Here is a 15,054-nt window from a genome sequence, read left to right on the forward strand (position 1 = left end):
AGTGTATGGACAATTTATTATTATAAATAAAGTAAATGGGTTTTTAAAAGGGGATTTCCTTAAAGCGCTTTAAATATGATTACAAACATAAACTTCGGTCCTTTATCGTAAATAAAAGGTTGTCTAGACAGTTTTGGCAGATATTTTCTTTCCGATATAAGCGTTTTTTCACTTAAAACAAAGTTCCAGACTTTAGGAAATTTTTAGACATAGTTTTATGTTACAAACATAACGAATTGCTGTCAGGCAGGTAAAATTAATTCTTATGACTTTATCTCGTCCTTTAAAACTTCTCAAATTGTGCTAAATTAAGTACGTACTTAACACACAATAACTGCTTTATTCCTTAAAGATCATGCGACATGAACGCATAAAAAAAAGAACACGAGACGAGTAAAGATTAGCGACAATCTATTTAATTACAAATAACGACTTAAATGAATGGACTTTAATAATCCTTTAAGAATAAATAACCCCTTTGTATTTAACTTCTCACGATTACAAATAAAAACCGGATCAGTGGGAGAAAAAAATAATGAGCAACATACAGTCACCATGAAACAACGAATCAAAATTTTAATCATTTTATGAAAGCCACGACGAGTGGCGGAAAACAGGGGAAGCCTTTATACCCAGCAGTGGGACACATTATAGGCAATATAAAAAAAATGATTATATAGATACACAACTCCTTTTCTTTAGCGGTTACAAATTGGTACAAAATTTTGAATCGTCGTTTGATCCGCCAAGTTGAAGTTGATTATACTAAGAAATTGTCTATAACTTTAATTGTTGCTAAGCAATTTATTTTAAGGTTAAGATTATGAATAAAACCTTTGTTCAGGGTTAAAATGGTTTAGTAATTATGGACCCTTTAATCTTTTCTACATTGAACGATATTAAAACGTATGTAAGGCCATTGGATATAGAGGTCGGCGCAGTCTAATTTTCACGGGCAATTAAAAATATAGACAATGCTTTTGAAGAGTATCGTAACGAAACTTTTATTTTTCACTATGATTCTTTAGAATTGTATAGATTTTACACTGCAAATCATCATCATCATTGTCCTAGATTTCCTACCTTTCTTCTTCTGTTATCGTTTTCTGTCAAAATAAAGGCATCTAAATCTTTGGCGAAGTATTGTGTCACCGCTTTCTTGGTTTCATTTTATATTGCATATTATATCAAAATTCCCATATGCTGTTTCATATAAATTATACAGAGTGGGGCCTGTAACAAAGGCGAAGAATTGAACTCTAGGCTATTCTCCTTATACTGATCAACATTTGTTCGGCGACTTTTGAAAATAACATGTATTTTGATTTTTATCACCCTTGAAAGTTTTTTCTAAGAGGTAATGTATTGCGAATTCTGTTAAGTCTAAAGTGTGACAGACAACGTCAATGACAACAATAATGGCGTACATTGAAGCTAATATTTATTTTGTATGAAAAATTAAAAATTTAAAGACTTCATAATTTTTAAAAGTCAGTGAACAAATGTTGATTAGTATAAGGAGAATAGCCTACAGTTCAATTCTTCGCCTTTGTTACAGGCCCCACTCTGTATAACTATACTTTGACAAATATGGCGTGCCTATGGTTCCGACCGCGCCTTGACCGTGAAAACAGCTATGCAATTAAACCAAACTGTTGATTTAATTCTCTCATTATTCCTCAATGTCTTACTTACAATAGCATGGCCGTTAGAAATTGAATTGCATTAAACTTAGGTCATTTTTAATGGGATAACTAGTTCCTATTACCTTCTCTCAATGATTATCGTTTCGTTCACGTTGGCGCGCGGTTTTGTCCAAAACCTTAGTAACACATGTCATGATAATACCAAAGACATGTATAACGATATAACTCCGTATAGACAGATAAAGTCTAAGAAAAAACCACACCTCGGAACCATTCAAAAAAATGTACGGTTGTTTCATTCTCGGCTAGATGGCGTTGACAGCAATTCTCTAAACCCTCGATCTTCTTTGATAATACGATGATCATGCGCGTCGCATACAAGCATATGATCCGATGGAAAACTATTATGCACATCTGTGCATATGCATACCTATTTATACACAATGTTTTTTTCCTAGTGACTGAAACAGTTAAAGAAATAAATGATTATTTATTACTTTTAAACTGTGTCAAGTAACCATTGGACACTTAAGTAATTAAATTCGATAAGCAAATGAAAATAGATTTGCTTGCCCATTGCCACGAGTAGCTTTTTTATTATCTTTGGTGAGTCATTATCCGGATAAAAGGTCAGTAACTAACTGTCTGTGTATAGGTACTCTTCTAACGAATGTGGGCAAGAATCATGGCAAGACAACTCATAATCTCTTGCCATGATTCTTGCCCACATCGTTAGAAGAGTATGAAAAAGTGTTAGATTATTTAATGTTTTTTTGGCCTTCTACTTAAGTTGTCAGCTTTGTTGCATTCTCATACTCATATTAAATTTTATAGTATAGTTTGCGGTTTCCAGGTTTCACTAGGACATGATTTTTAATGAGTTTTTTTCTAGTTTTGACTGTGTATATTTTTGATAATAATTACTAAAAGTATTTGTGTTGTCTATACCTTTTTAGTGAACAAATGCAAAGCATGTTGACAAGAGATAAGTTTGTACCTAAGTATATTGAATAGAATCAATAAACTTCCATAAGTTACTACTGCATACGCGATCGAATCATATGTTTATGCACTTCTTGCAAATCGCATAAATTATTTAGGTAATAAAACGGTAAATTTCGACAAAATTCTAGAGCGCACAACGGAATCCTGAGTACGCGCGATATCCGCTCCTATATTATTGTTCACACGATCGAGTTTGAGAATTTTGGGATGCAGTAGCATAAACATCCTACGGACAGTCAGTCCTATATTAGAACTCTAAACATAAATTATCTAACATCCGTTAGCATGTAAAGTATTCTGTTTGAAAATATGTGGTTCGCAAAAAACTATAAATTAAAAAAGATAATACGATGGTATGCGTTTTGTCGTACTTAGCTACTTTTTGAAGTGTGCTATTTAAAAATAAAAAAATCCTTTCATAAAATAATCGAATAAATGAATTTATCAGGTTTTATAACGCCTTGCACAATAAACATAATGCTCAGCACTTGATTTACCATGATTTACATTTCGCTCGTATACAATCGTTTGTTCCTTATGGCCCAGTTACGTCGCGTCAATAGTAAAGTTACGAAAGTATCCAGTCAGGGCCTGCATTATATTTATAAATGTTAATCTAATTCCAATACAATCTGACTGTCACTGCATTTCACTTGCACGCGTGCAATCTTGGTATAAAACTAGCTCAAATCTACTAACAAATCGCCACTTTCACTCAGAAATGTCCCTGATCGTTGTAGCAACGGTGCTGTACGCGTACGCAATGTGTCAAATGTCAGAGAAATTACAATTTTAAATCTATGTAATTGCGGTGGTTGAACCGATGCACGAGGAAACCTTATAACGATTGTTCTGATTTTCAAAACAATTGAAAAACTCCTTTATTCGAACTATAAACGGTTAATGTTTAAATAACAAAGGAATCGGACAGTGAAGATACCAATATTTAAACCTAATTACTTGAGGCGCAAAGTCGAATTTATAACGTTTTTATGAAGTCAGGAATTCACTGTTGGGCCAGCCGGCCTAGCCAATGTGACAATTCTTGACGCTACGTGGCGATCGAAATGCAGACTGCTTTGTCGCGCCACTACAGAAGAGCGACAGAGAGAGCTATAGCTACGATACACTTACGAAGTGTAAACGATTACGACGTTGGATAGGTACCCAGTAGGGACGTGTGACTCGTATGAGACGTGACTTCGCATCCTGATTGATTCGAATCGATCTACATGCATTCGATTTCGAAATTGCGTTTGGAAACGGCCCTAATTTGAAATTTCGAACGTTATTTTCGTGTTTGTATTTTTATATTCTACAGTTGCTAAGAAATAACCGCGCGTGTTTAGACATTTATAGCAATTTTACACAATATCCGTTTTATTTCGTAATACCAATAGATTGGAATTCTTTTACGTGACGATTTGACAGTTATACTAATATCTGTTTTGTAAATCGTGATTCTGAGTTTATAGTTATCTAAAACGGGCGCGTTTGAAAGTGACAGTTGTTTTTGTTCTAAAGAAAGCTATGACATCACTCATTTGTCAAAACTGACAACCAGCTATACCGGATCTAACTCTGGTTCGTCTAATAATAGTACAAAGTTATGGTTCAGTATGTGTCTATTAAAAAACAATTTATCGTTTATCCTAATCGAGATTTTTGCTTGTAGCACCCACGCCTATTTAGTTGGTATGATCTATTCGGACAGGCCGTCACGAAAACGAGCAAGTCTATTTATAAGCATGCCCATATGAGTCTTCGCGTTTAAATTTAGAATATACGAAAAGGAAAGCGAGTTAAGAATGAAGATGGATTTTGAATATCGAATCCTTTGTGTAACGACAATAGCCGTGAACATCGCTACTATTTTTTTAATCTGTACCTATTTGAATTTAGAATTGCATTCCGTTAGAAACTAAAGAAGTTTCTTATATCAAGGTTCATAAACATTTGACAACTCATTAAGATACAGTAAAAGGTGAAATGCTTTCAAGCACTCTGTCTCCAAGATATGGCCGATGGTTGCTCAACTAACGACATTGTAAATAGCTTACATTAGATATTTCACGGTGTTTTGGCCATTTGCATTTAACATCAATAGATAAAGAATGGTGTTGACATGTTTATAGAGAGTACTTGAAAAAGTTACAAATAGGAAGAACTTGTAACGTTAAAATCTAAATAGCTACATAATATAACGCGCAACGGCAACGCATTATTTCCAAACAAATTATAACGGCCATATAATTATTTTACCTTACGACTACTTCAGAAATGCACGCCATTTGCAAGAAGTTGCACGCACGTAGTCTATGATTTGTTTTTTTTTTAATTCACCCGTCAAGTGCAACCCTCAGCGCGCCACTTGACATAGTTTCCTGCCAATATCAATCGATTGCCGAGGCCTGTACAATGTCTTTGTCAAGGAGTTTACGAGTCAACTTATCTCGGCTTTATACCTCTTTGTTATCTGTAAACCAATTCCGTCTGACCTTTTTACTACCGGCATCATCATTTACTTTAAGTTCCGAAACAATATTTGAAGTTGTTCGTTTCCCAGACTCCATTGTTGTTTAGCAAGCATTAAGACAACCTAAGTCTTCGTTAATTTACTTAGGATAAATATTTACAACAAATCTTAATTAAAATCATAATCTTGAACCATTTTATTAACGTCTCTGTAGTCATCACTAATTTTGTTTATGGTGCTGTCACAATTAGTTCCATTTTCAAACTTCCTGTGTCTGACAATTTAAAAGAACAAAAAGAATACGAATTCCAAACCGTAACTGCCAGCCGTTAAAATGCAAAACTAAGCATTTGAATATAGCAGAAGATTTTAATGGAAATTAGAATTATATAGTGTGTTGTACTCGTAAACTCGAAGCTCATATAACCCGGCAACCTTCTGGGCGAGCTCACTCCATCGTAGGCCACGTCTTTGCCTTTGGCTAGTCTGTGGCCAAGAGTAAGCCCATTTTGTGGCCAAGCCCATTTAAAATTTAAAAAAAAAATGGCGATTTACATAACACCCAATCGGAAATCGATACAAATATTATGTTTGTGTGAACATTGAAGATTACTCGTACAGTTTAGTGACATTTACAGTACCTATCATAACATTATTTATGAATGAAAAATGTGCATTTTTCTCTATTTGACTTTTATTGCCCTTAAATATTTTTTGATTGAAACAGTCATTGTAGTTTCTACTGCACTTTCTAAAAGCTATCTGATAATTTTAGTTCAGCTAAATATTTACTATAATTTATATTTTTACTGAGCAATGTCAATACCATATTCATTCTTTTTTCATAATTCATGATTTTAGTAGTCTTTAAAATATTTACATAATTATATAAAAAAACTAAACTTAAAAGCTAGCTAATGTCTAATTGTGTATTTAGTTTGCCAGGATATCCATGTATATTGTTTGTTTTCTACGCGAATATCAATAGAACGAAGTCCAAATAGTTTCTTGTCAAGTCATCCTCACGCAGGCGGCAGACAAAGAGATAACGTAATTGACTTAAATTAATTACTCAAGGTACTGTTATAGGTATATGTACTAATAGTTTACCTACATTGACTATTAGATAATTATAATGCAATTAGAAATTTTAATGATTTTTAATAGCATTTTAAACAATTTTTTCGAGAAATTAAAGATATGGACATACAGTGATTCCTAATACTTTCAGATTTTAGTTTGAAACCTAATGCCCGACGTCGACCAATAGAAGATGACATCTTTTGCAACCATTGGCGCAACAGTTAGCAAGAATTACATACTCACGTGAACTCTACGTGAAGTGTGAAGCCAGACGTTAGGAAATATTGATATACTTTGCTAGTCCACATGTTCTATTAGTACATTTGGCTGTGTGTCAAACACTAAGTAGATTGAATAGTAAAAGCTGGCAAATTTTTAATGAAATACTCGCAATCATGAAGGTTAGGAAACTTAGGAACCTCAATGCCGCATATTACACAATGTTTTATGATATTAAGATAGTAACCTAGCTCTGCTAACATTTTATGTCAATTTAGAAAAAGGGAGACCTTCGGAGTTTCATTGAGTATTCGTGATCTTGCAATAAGCATATGGCGACATTTCTCACCTAGCAGGATATATGCCAAAAGTTGTTAATTGACCAAGTTTTTTAGAAGTTCACAAAAAGTAAGACAGTCGAATATACCTCATTTCAAATATCGCGATTTAAAACATAATGATCTCCGTCAAATTTTATCAACAATATTGATACAGTCTGATGGTTCAATGAAAAAATATTATTACTACGCGTCTCCATTTCCATTTGGAAGCGTTAAACATGACAGACCTGTCAGAAAGATTTCGCCTGCAAACACGTTTATTACTTTAGCAAGTTCACCTTCAGCTTGCCTCTCCACGGTGTATGCAAAATCATCTGTGATGTTGTAAGGTTCAACGACATGTTGGTCGAAAGTCAAAGGGCACCGAAGACTATCCCAATATTTAAAGCTAATAAACCAACCAGTTGCAAAATTGAGCTCTCGTGAGAACAACCCACGGCCATTACGGAATTTTCAATTGGTCGCCTGCGATTATTTGGGGTCAGGAATGACTCATAGACTATGTGAGCGATACTGGGTCTTAGTATCTAAAGTAAACAGAGAATAACGTGGTCAGAGACCGCGTAAATGAAAGCAATGATAATGATAACAACAAATAGTATTTACTCAATACACGTGGAAACGTTGGAAACATTGTAAAGGAATTTTAGCATCAAAAGATTTGCGCAGGTATTAAGTATTCAAATTAATCGTGGAGGCACACCCGTCTGCCAATGAGAGCTGAGCGTGTGTTTGAAACGCTGAGACTACTTGGATTACAGTGATTAGTGTCTGACACGAGATACCGATATGATCCGTGGACCACATACAACGAAGGATAACTCTTAATGAGTTCCAAGATACTGTGGAATTTCTTACACTCAATATTTACGTTGAAGCGGTTTTTAATTAGTCCTAATATTGATAAACAAGCAGTTTGACTAATCATCTACTTCGAATATCCGGAAATGTTAACGAGGTAAATAATTTACGCGGAACACAACTAGAAAATCTTTTTACTCTTACATTTGTCTCAAGACCAATCATATTACATTACGTGTTCTTCCTAATTGTTCGGATGCAGGAATATCTGGATCCATTCTGTTTTGCATAACAAATTCAAGTGGTTTTTAATCAATGAAAAAGTGTGTTGATATTTAAATACGCATGGCGTTCAAGTCCAAATAATGATTTACGTCATTGGCGGGGAACATAACAGATAAAAGACATGAGTGAAGTCAGAGTCCGAATAGAGGTTTGCAAAATTAATCGTGCAGTTCTTGCACGGTATTAAGGTAACCGTTACGTCCATCGGTTCTTTACCTCTGGGAGCTGGTGATGGGGCGAGCGTGACCTTGTGGCTGACGAAACTCGTCGAGCGACTGTGGGAATCTAGTCTTCATTAACAACTGTCGCCGGCGAAAGATTAACAACATTTACTCTTAAGCGTTCATAAATCAAAAATTTCAAACGCTAGAAAATAAAACAAACATGGGAGCTCAGGTAGACGTACGGACCGACACTAATAGTCTAATAATACTGCGGGTTTTGGCTCCCGGCCCGAGCTAGGGATGCTCGTAACAAAAAAAGGAATTTTAAAAGACGTGTCAGTTTCTAACATAAAGCATCATGCTTTGGAGGTCAGTTTTGTTTGAGTACATTCTGTATTAATGCCAAACTGAATATGCATTGAGTTTAGGATGTCGATGCCTTTGTGCTTGCGTCAATGTTTTGGCGTTGCTTGATGTTGTCAGTTAGCAACAACCCTAAATTTCTCGTCATGTGTTTCTTCCACGTTTAAGTTTGAGAATAAATTCGCTATTTATTGCTTTCACACGAGTGTCGGTCATCATGTCGCTCATTAATTTGCTTTAGTACTGGTTTCAAGGATAAGCCAGATTTATGACCAAGCAGCTCTCTCTTTTTACATCATTATAATTCATTGTAGCTATCTTTACGAGTATCGTAGAGAATTTTCAAGTTGATCCATTTAAGAAAAGCCCATAAAACCGTTGACACATAAAAGTTGGTACTAGGAGTGCAGAAAAGTTTCAAAGTTTGTCTAAAACTTACCGATTGGATACTGTTCTGAGCCCAGGTCTTCGGCAGAACACCAGCAGCGCCAGCGAGTTGGCAGCCGCCGACACCAGATACAGCACTAGGAGCACAATCTCCTCAACCAGCCGGTCCTTAGCTTCCATCTCCTCTGACATTAACGTTTGTCCAGGAGACATGAAAGCAGTTTCCAGTCAACAGTCATCACTATAACAAAACACTGCACGTAACTAGACACTTTCAGTACGAAATACAATCCAATGTTGAAGCAAGTCGCTGCAGTGGTAGTCGCGTAAAGTTTTGAGAACACAACGGTCGGAGTGACCGCGTCTTTCTCTCAGCGCTGTCGGTTGACAACTGAACCGAGCGGCGCTCAGCCGGTCGAGCGTCGCGCGTGGCAAGCCATCCCCACCTCTTTCTATGTCTACTATATCTACTTTTCAGACTTCCACGACTGGGAGACTTGTTTTAAGTAAGCTAAGCTAATAGCAAAGTTGATTCTTGGTAAGATTTACCGGAGTACTGTTGCTAAGTCGTAAAATTATTACTAGGTACCGGGAGTCACTTTACATTCTTCTTGTATCATTTCTCTAATTGAATGAAGTTTTATAATTGCTAATCTAATGGGGTGTTTCTAATGGGGTGGCAACGCGCATGTGACATTGTTTGAGTTGCAGGCGTCCATAGGTTACGGTGACCGCTTTATATCAGGCGGGCCGTATGCTTGTTTGTGTACGTAGTATAAAAAAAATATTTAACAGCATAGACAACACATAATTTACGCTAATAGTTACTTAACTATTTATTACAATTTTGTGTTAAATGAGTCTTGCGTTTCGGGTGTCCATGGGCGGCAGTAACCGCTTACCATCAGTCGACCGATCTAATAATTTGCCTCTTATATCTTAAAATAAGTAAAAAGATGTCCTAAAATCATCGTTTAGTTTAGGTGAAGTATAAACAATAGTAACGTCTTACTAGAGTCATTGTTCAGATATTTATACCGCCTTGGTTGACCTGATATAGGTCGCCTAGGTTGATGGTAGTTAAAAACATAACAGGTAAGATTACCTGTCCTAAAAAGCTACGCATGTTACCTTAATATTGCCGAAAACGGGAAAAGGTCAATCAACTGCCCACAAAATTTCGGCCAAAGAATAACTTATCAGACTTCCGCTTTATTTGGGTTACCGGAAAAATTTGAAATGGACCGTCGGACATAATAATATAGTTCTAACCTCAATCTTAATATACTGCCCTATTCGAATTTTTTTACTCGAAAATATTAGTTCTAGATACGACAATATGAATCGGATATCGATCGAAAATATTTAAATTTCATTTAAAATAACTTAGTATAAAAATACGTTAAAATAATTCTTTTATTTATATAATAAACTCGACATAAATTTTTGATAATGATTTTTACTCAGAAAATAAATCGTATTTTTTTTTTATACAAAATGTTATTCGTGGTCCAAAAGCGCTTAGCCGATTCCGCTTGGAAATTTCGTCGGATCTTTCTAGACACGACTAAGACTAGCGGCTCGATTCGAACTTTAACATACCTACATCAAATAGTATCTAGATACGATATAGATGGACACTGAGACTATCTGATCCATATCATATTTAGATCAAATATATGACGTATCTACTGTACTAAGATCCAATTCGAGCTTAAGAAAACTTGAAACTACCACATTTCGTCTCTGAACGTAAAAATAAATAAATTCTCTACAGCACAGAAGAGTTCTTATGCTTTTTAAAGCACTTTTTGAATAGGTTGATTTCATGAAATTATTAAATTTCACCGGCCAACAAAATTCATCCTTATTGCAGATAAAGTATACCCCCCCCCCCCCCAAAGGGCACCTACAATCAAAGGACGCTTTAGGCATGGAACGACGCACATTAATTTATAAACAAGACCATTTCAAGTGTCAGGCATAAATTAGGTAGGTAATCAAAATTCCATTGTTTGATCCTTGGGTTTGAGTGACTTGAGTGGACATTTTGAAGTGTTTTGTCGCCTATCACCCTGCGGTTGATTGTTTAACCACGTTGTTTGATTGTGCTCGGCTGATAAAAATCTCAATCTATTGTTTATCTTCTCTCTATAAAAATCTCAATCTATTGTTTATCAAATCTAATGAACAATAATCTTTTATCAGATATTTATTAACATTTTTAATTGTTAAGTAGTTAAGTTACGACGACTATACTATCTAATACGATGACAATCGTACATCGACAAAAGTAGAAAGGAAATAACTGAATATTTACCATGAGTATTTTCCGTTTTAGGATCGTACGTTACTCAATAGCACAGATGTCATATACACCGTGTTTTTCTTGTTTTCCGTTAGATTCGACACGTCGTTAGTTTAATTATCAGGAACCATCCTGTATATTCGTTAAATTCGCAAAAAAAAATTTTTCATCGTTTTCATACATAATAGATGAATTTATTAGTGTGAGAGACTCTTAAGAATTACATTCAAGTTAGTGTCAAGTAATAGACGGCACCTGTCAAAACAAATAACATTAGTAATTGGTGAAGAACACGTGTTCAGTAATTATCTTAATTTTTTTAATAACTAGATAACTGTAAAAGTTAGGACGCTTGTTTCTTAGAGAAATTAATACTATTATTTTTGATCTAAAGAACCTTCCCTTAAAGTTAAGTTCCCTTAGAGTTGTCCGTCTTTACACGCAGCTTGCAGCTTTCGGGCGCCAATTTTTGTAAGTTGAAGCATGTTGAAGTCAACAAAAACATAAAAAATGGCTCTTTACGTGATATTTAAGTAATAGCAACAACACAATAATTATGAACAATCAAGGGCCTGGCCTGAGACATATTTCCAATCACAGGTAAGTATAGGGTTGCAAATAGAAAAAAACAAGATGTTTTTTTTTATTTCAGAATCATGAAAAAAAACCGAGCACCATGGTTTTTTTCTACATAATTATGTTTTTTTTTCCGGTGAACAAATAATTCGACAATAGCGGTTTTTTGTGAGTTACGTGTTTCAATAACAATAACGTACATTTTAATTCGATTAACATTCAGTATACAAAGTTACAAACGTTTATTGGGGAATCCCCAATGCGGCGTGGAGCGTGGAGAGGCGGTGATGTAGCCAACAGTAAATAGTGATAACTACCAACTACAGATTTCGTAAATGTTTCTTCTATAAGACCAGAAATTAAAGTTATTTGATTAAATTCGTTTAATAGTTAACAATAAGTCTAAAAAACCGTATAAAAATATTAACTGCTTTGCAAATTTTGAGATTTCGTACTTTAGAAAAAAAAAACATACTCCAGAAAAAAAACTGGTTTTTTTTCCGCGGTTTTTTTTTCAAGCCAGAAAAAAAACCGTTTTTTTGCAACAAGGTTAGTAGGTAACAACTTCAGTACAAAATCTGACAAGCTCGGCCCCTATAATAGTACAAATAGATGAACTTGTTACTTCTATTTAAATCTAGTTCTGTGGTCAATAGTGTACAGTAGTAACATCACAGAAAAGCATGTAATTTTTGGTTCTATAAGTTGCCGTTTGGGAACACTGTTCACTTTTTCTTTCAATGATGACGTTTCATGCGTGATTTTACGCTATCAAACATCGAATTAAAAAATTACCAAAAATTCATGACAGAGGATCTAGCTTCTGATATCCGTCCATCCGTCAGATGAAAGAAGCACTTGCTATTTTTAGCATTTGCCATTACCATTTTATTATAGGCATCTAAAAATATTTTTGAAATGTATTTGAGATCTGTCGATTGACGTAGTTATTGAATATCTTAAAGTAAGTAGTTAAAATTCCAAAACTATTTAAATTTAATAATCAATGATAGCACGGACATTTATTGACTTTGTTTAAAGTTTTATTATTGCTGAGTTGTAATATCGCCTACTTATATCTAATGATAGAAGTTTAATTTTAATCTAGAAACGATATTTTATCAGATCTTACAGATTGTAAACATGTTTTTATTTTATTTTTTCATTTGTTGTCTGGATTCTTTCTTTTCTTTCATATTTATATGTTAAAATAAATAAAAGGTAATATCTCTTCTGCATCGGAAATTGTATTGGCAACCAACCAACTCATTGAAATTTACAAGATGTAGCTAAATATTCCTGTATTACTCGTAATTTATAAATCAACACCTAGGTGTGAATGAATGAATTTAGGATCTCTATATTTTACATACATCTAATTTCTACTTCTATATCGTGACCATAAAGTATATTTTCAAGTGTACTATGTGACCTAGATGTTAAATTTTCTATAAAAAAATGAGTCTTTACATACTAATCTAAGACATTGCACAAATGCACATTTCGTTCTTATCGTAATTTTATTCCTACCATATCATAATCATAGTAGTTATATCTACCTAACATTGCAGTAGGGTGAATTTCTCAGCGCAAAAAAAATGCGGCGGAGCTGAAAATGACAGTGTGGACTAATTGTATCATAGTGCTATTTTTTTCCTTAAAACCTGACACAAATTATTACCTTAAGCCAAATCGCAAATTGTTATAAAAGCTATTAATATTTTTTTTTTTTTTTTTATAACGCAATTATAATTTTGGTGGAGTGTCCTGAATCCATTTTGCTTGACTAATTTGTATGGTACATCAGTAACATCCATTGATTAACCTCAAACACCACAAATTATCCCTCGTTATTAGTATACGTATGTTATAATAAAATAATAGTAAGAAATTGTCCATAATTTGATACTTTAAACTAAGCATTAATAGTTGTCCGGGTAAATTTGTAAATTTTGGTGGTAAATATTGAAAATGACTTTATGGTCGAACGAAACGCAACAAGGCTTAGAAACGTGTAGTAGCCTGTTAGTTTAGTTCGTCTCTGGCCCTGAGCAATGACGCACCTGTCGTACGTCACTGGATCTGACCAGCAAACACATATGTAGGTACCTAATTTTGGTGTATTAAAATATTTTTTCATGCAATTTTGGTGGTATATCTAACTAATGACAGAAAATTAGTTGTGTTTATGTGAACTGTTTTTAAAGCATGTTTATAGTTCCTTTAAAAAGTAATAAACTTGAAAGTGACGTAAATTAAACAGTTTATTTTTAAATATTTTTTTATGCAGTGGTTCTAATTTTGGTGCATCAATTTTGGTGGTTTTGGTGGTAATCGGAAAGCCACCAAAATTGCTTAATGCCACCAAAATTGACACTTACAAGTATTCTGAGCTAAAACGAAGTATTTTATTTATTTGCTGTCATATATTTATACTTTTAGTTTACAATCATAATTGACTAAGTTGATTAAATACCAGTAACAACGAAAAACTTTAATATAAACTAAAATTTCACTTTTTAACCCCCGACGCAAAAACGAAGAAGTGTTATACGTTTGACGGGTCTGTCTGTGTGTCTGTGTGTCTGTCTGTCTGTCTGTCTGTCTGTCTGTCTGTCTGTCTGTCTGTCTGTCTGTCTGTCTGTCTGTCTATCTGTCTGTGTGTGTGTCTGTCTGTGGCATCGTAGCTCTCGAACGGATGAACCGATTTTGATTTAGTTTTTTTGTCTGAAAGCTGAGTTAGTCAGGAGTGTTCTTAGCGATGTTTCATGAAAATCGGTCCACTAGGTCGCGGTCTGGGGTTTTTTTTAATTATAACTTTGTGGTTATTGTAATAGAAAATAATTCATTTTAGAATGGCTAACCAAAATAATTTTTAAGAAAAAAAACCGCCTTCCTTTGGGGTTCTGGTGATAAATACTTTCAAATGTTGGATTATGTAATCAATTCGTCTGTATATTTTTTAATGTTTGTTATTCGATATATCCGTCATTTCTGAACCAATTTTGAAATTTGGATGATTCTGAAGTACTTACAGATGAGAATGATTATCAGAACGGAACTCTAACCAGGGGCGGCTCACTCATCATCAGCAGTTCCACTGCACCAAATGTCACTGTTCTGGACGTAAGTGCATGCTGTTCCTTTAAAAATACCAAAGTCACTATAAGTGTGCGGTTCAGATTTGAGGAGTTCCGTTCTGACCTTCTGACCATCATCAGCAGTTCCACTGCACCAAATGTCACTGTTCTGGACGTAAGTGCATGTTGTTCTTATAAAAATACCAAAGTCACTAAAAGTGTGCCGTTCAGATTTGAGGAGTTCCATTCTGGCTATCATCAGGAGTTCCACTGCGCCAAATGTCACTGTTCCGTACGTAAATGCATGCTGTTCCTTTAAA

At 34.6% G+C, this 15,054-nt stretch overlaps 1 protein-coding gene across 1 annotated transcript in view; it reads right to left on the reverse strand.

Annotated features, from left to right (window-relative positions):
* LOC125236704 (5-hydroxytryptamine receptor 1A-alpha) overlaps positions 1–9,163 on the reverse strand; it is a 55,595-nt gene extending 46,432 nt beyond the window's left edge. Inside the window, exon 1 of the mRNA XM_048143621.1 lies at positions 8,823–9,163. Coding sequence (XP_047999578.1) covers positions 8,823–8,983 — 161 coding nt within the window. The 5' untranslated portion in view covers positions 8,984–9,163. The remainder of the gene's footprint in view (positions 1–8,822) is intronic.
* Between the last annotated feature and the right edge of the window lie 5,891 nt (positions 9,164–15,054).

Source organism: Leguminivora glycinivorella, chromosome 19, assembly GCF_023078275.1.
Source record: "Leguminivora glycinivorella isolate SPB_JAAS2020 chromosome 19, LegGlyc_1.1, whole genome shotgun sequence".
Taxonomy (NCBI): Eukaryota; Metazoa; Arthropoda; class Insecta; order Lepidoptera; family Tortricidae; genus Leguminivora; species Leguminivora glycinivorella.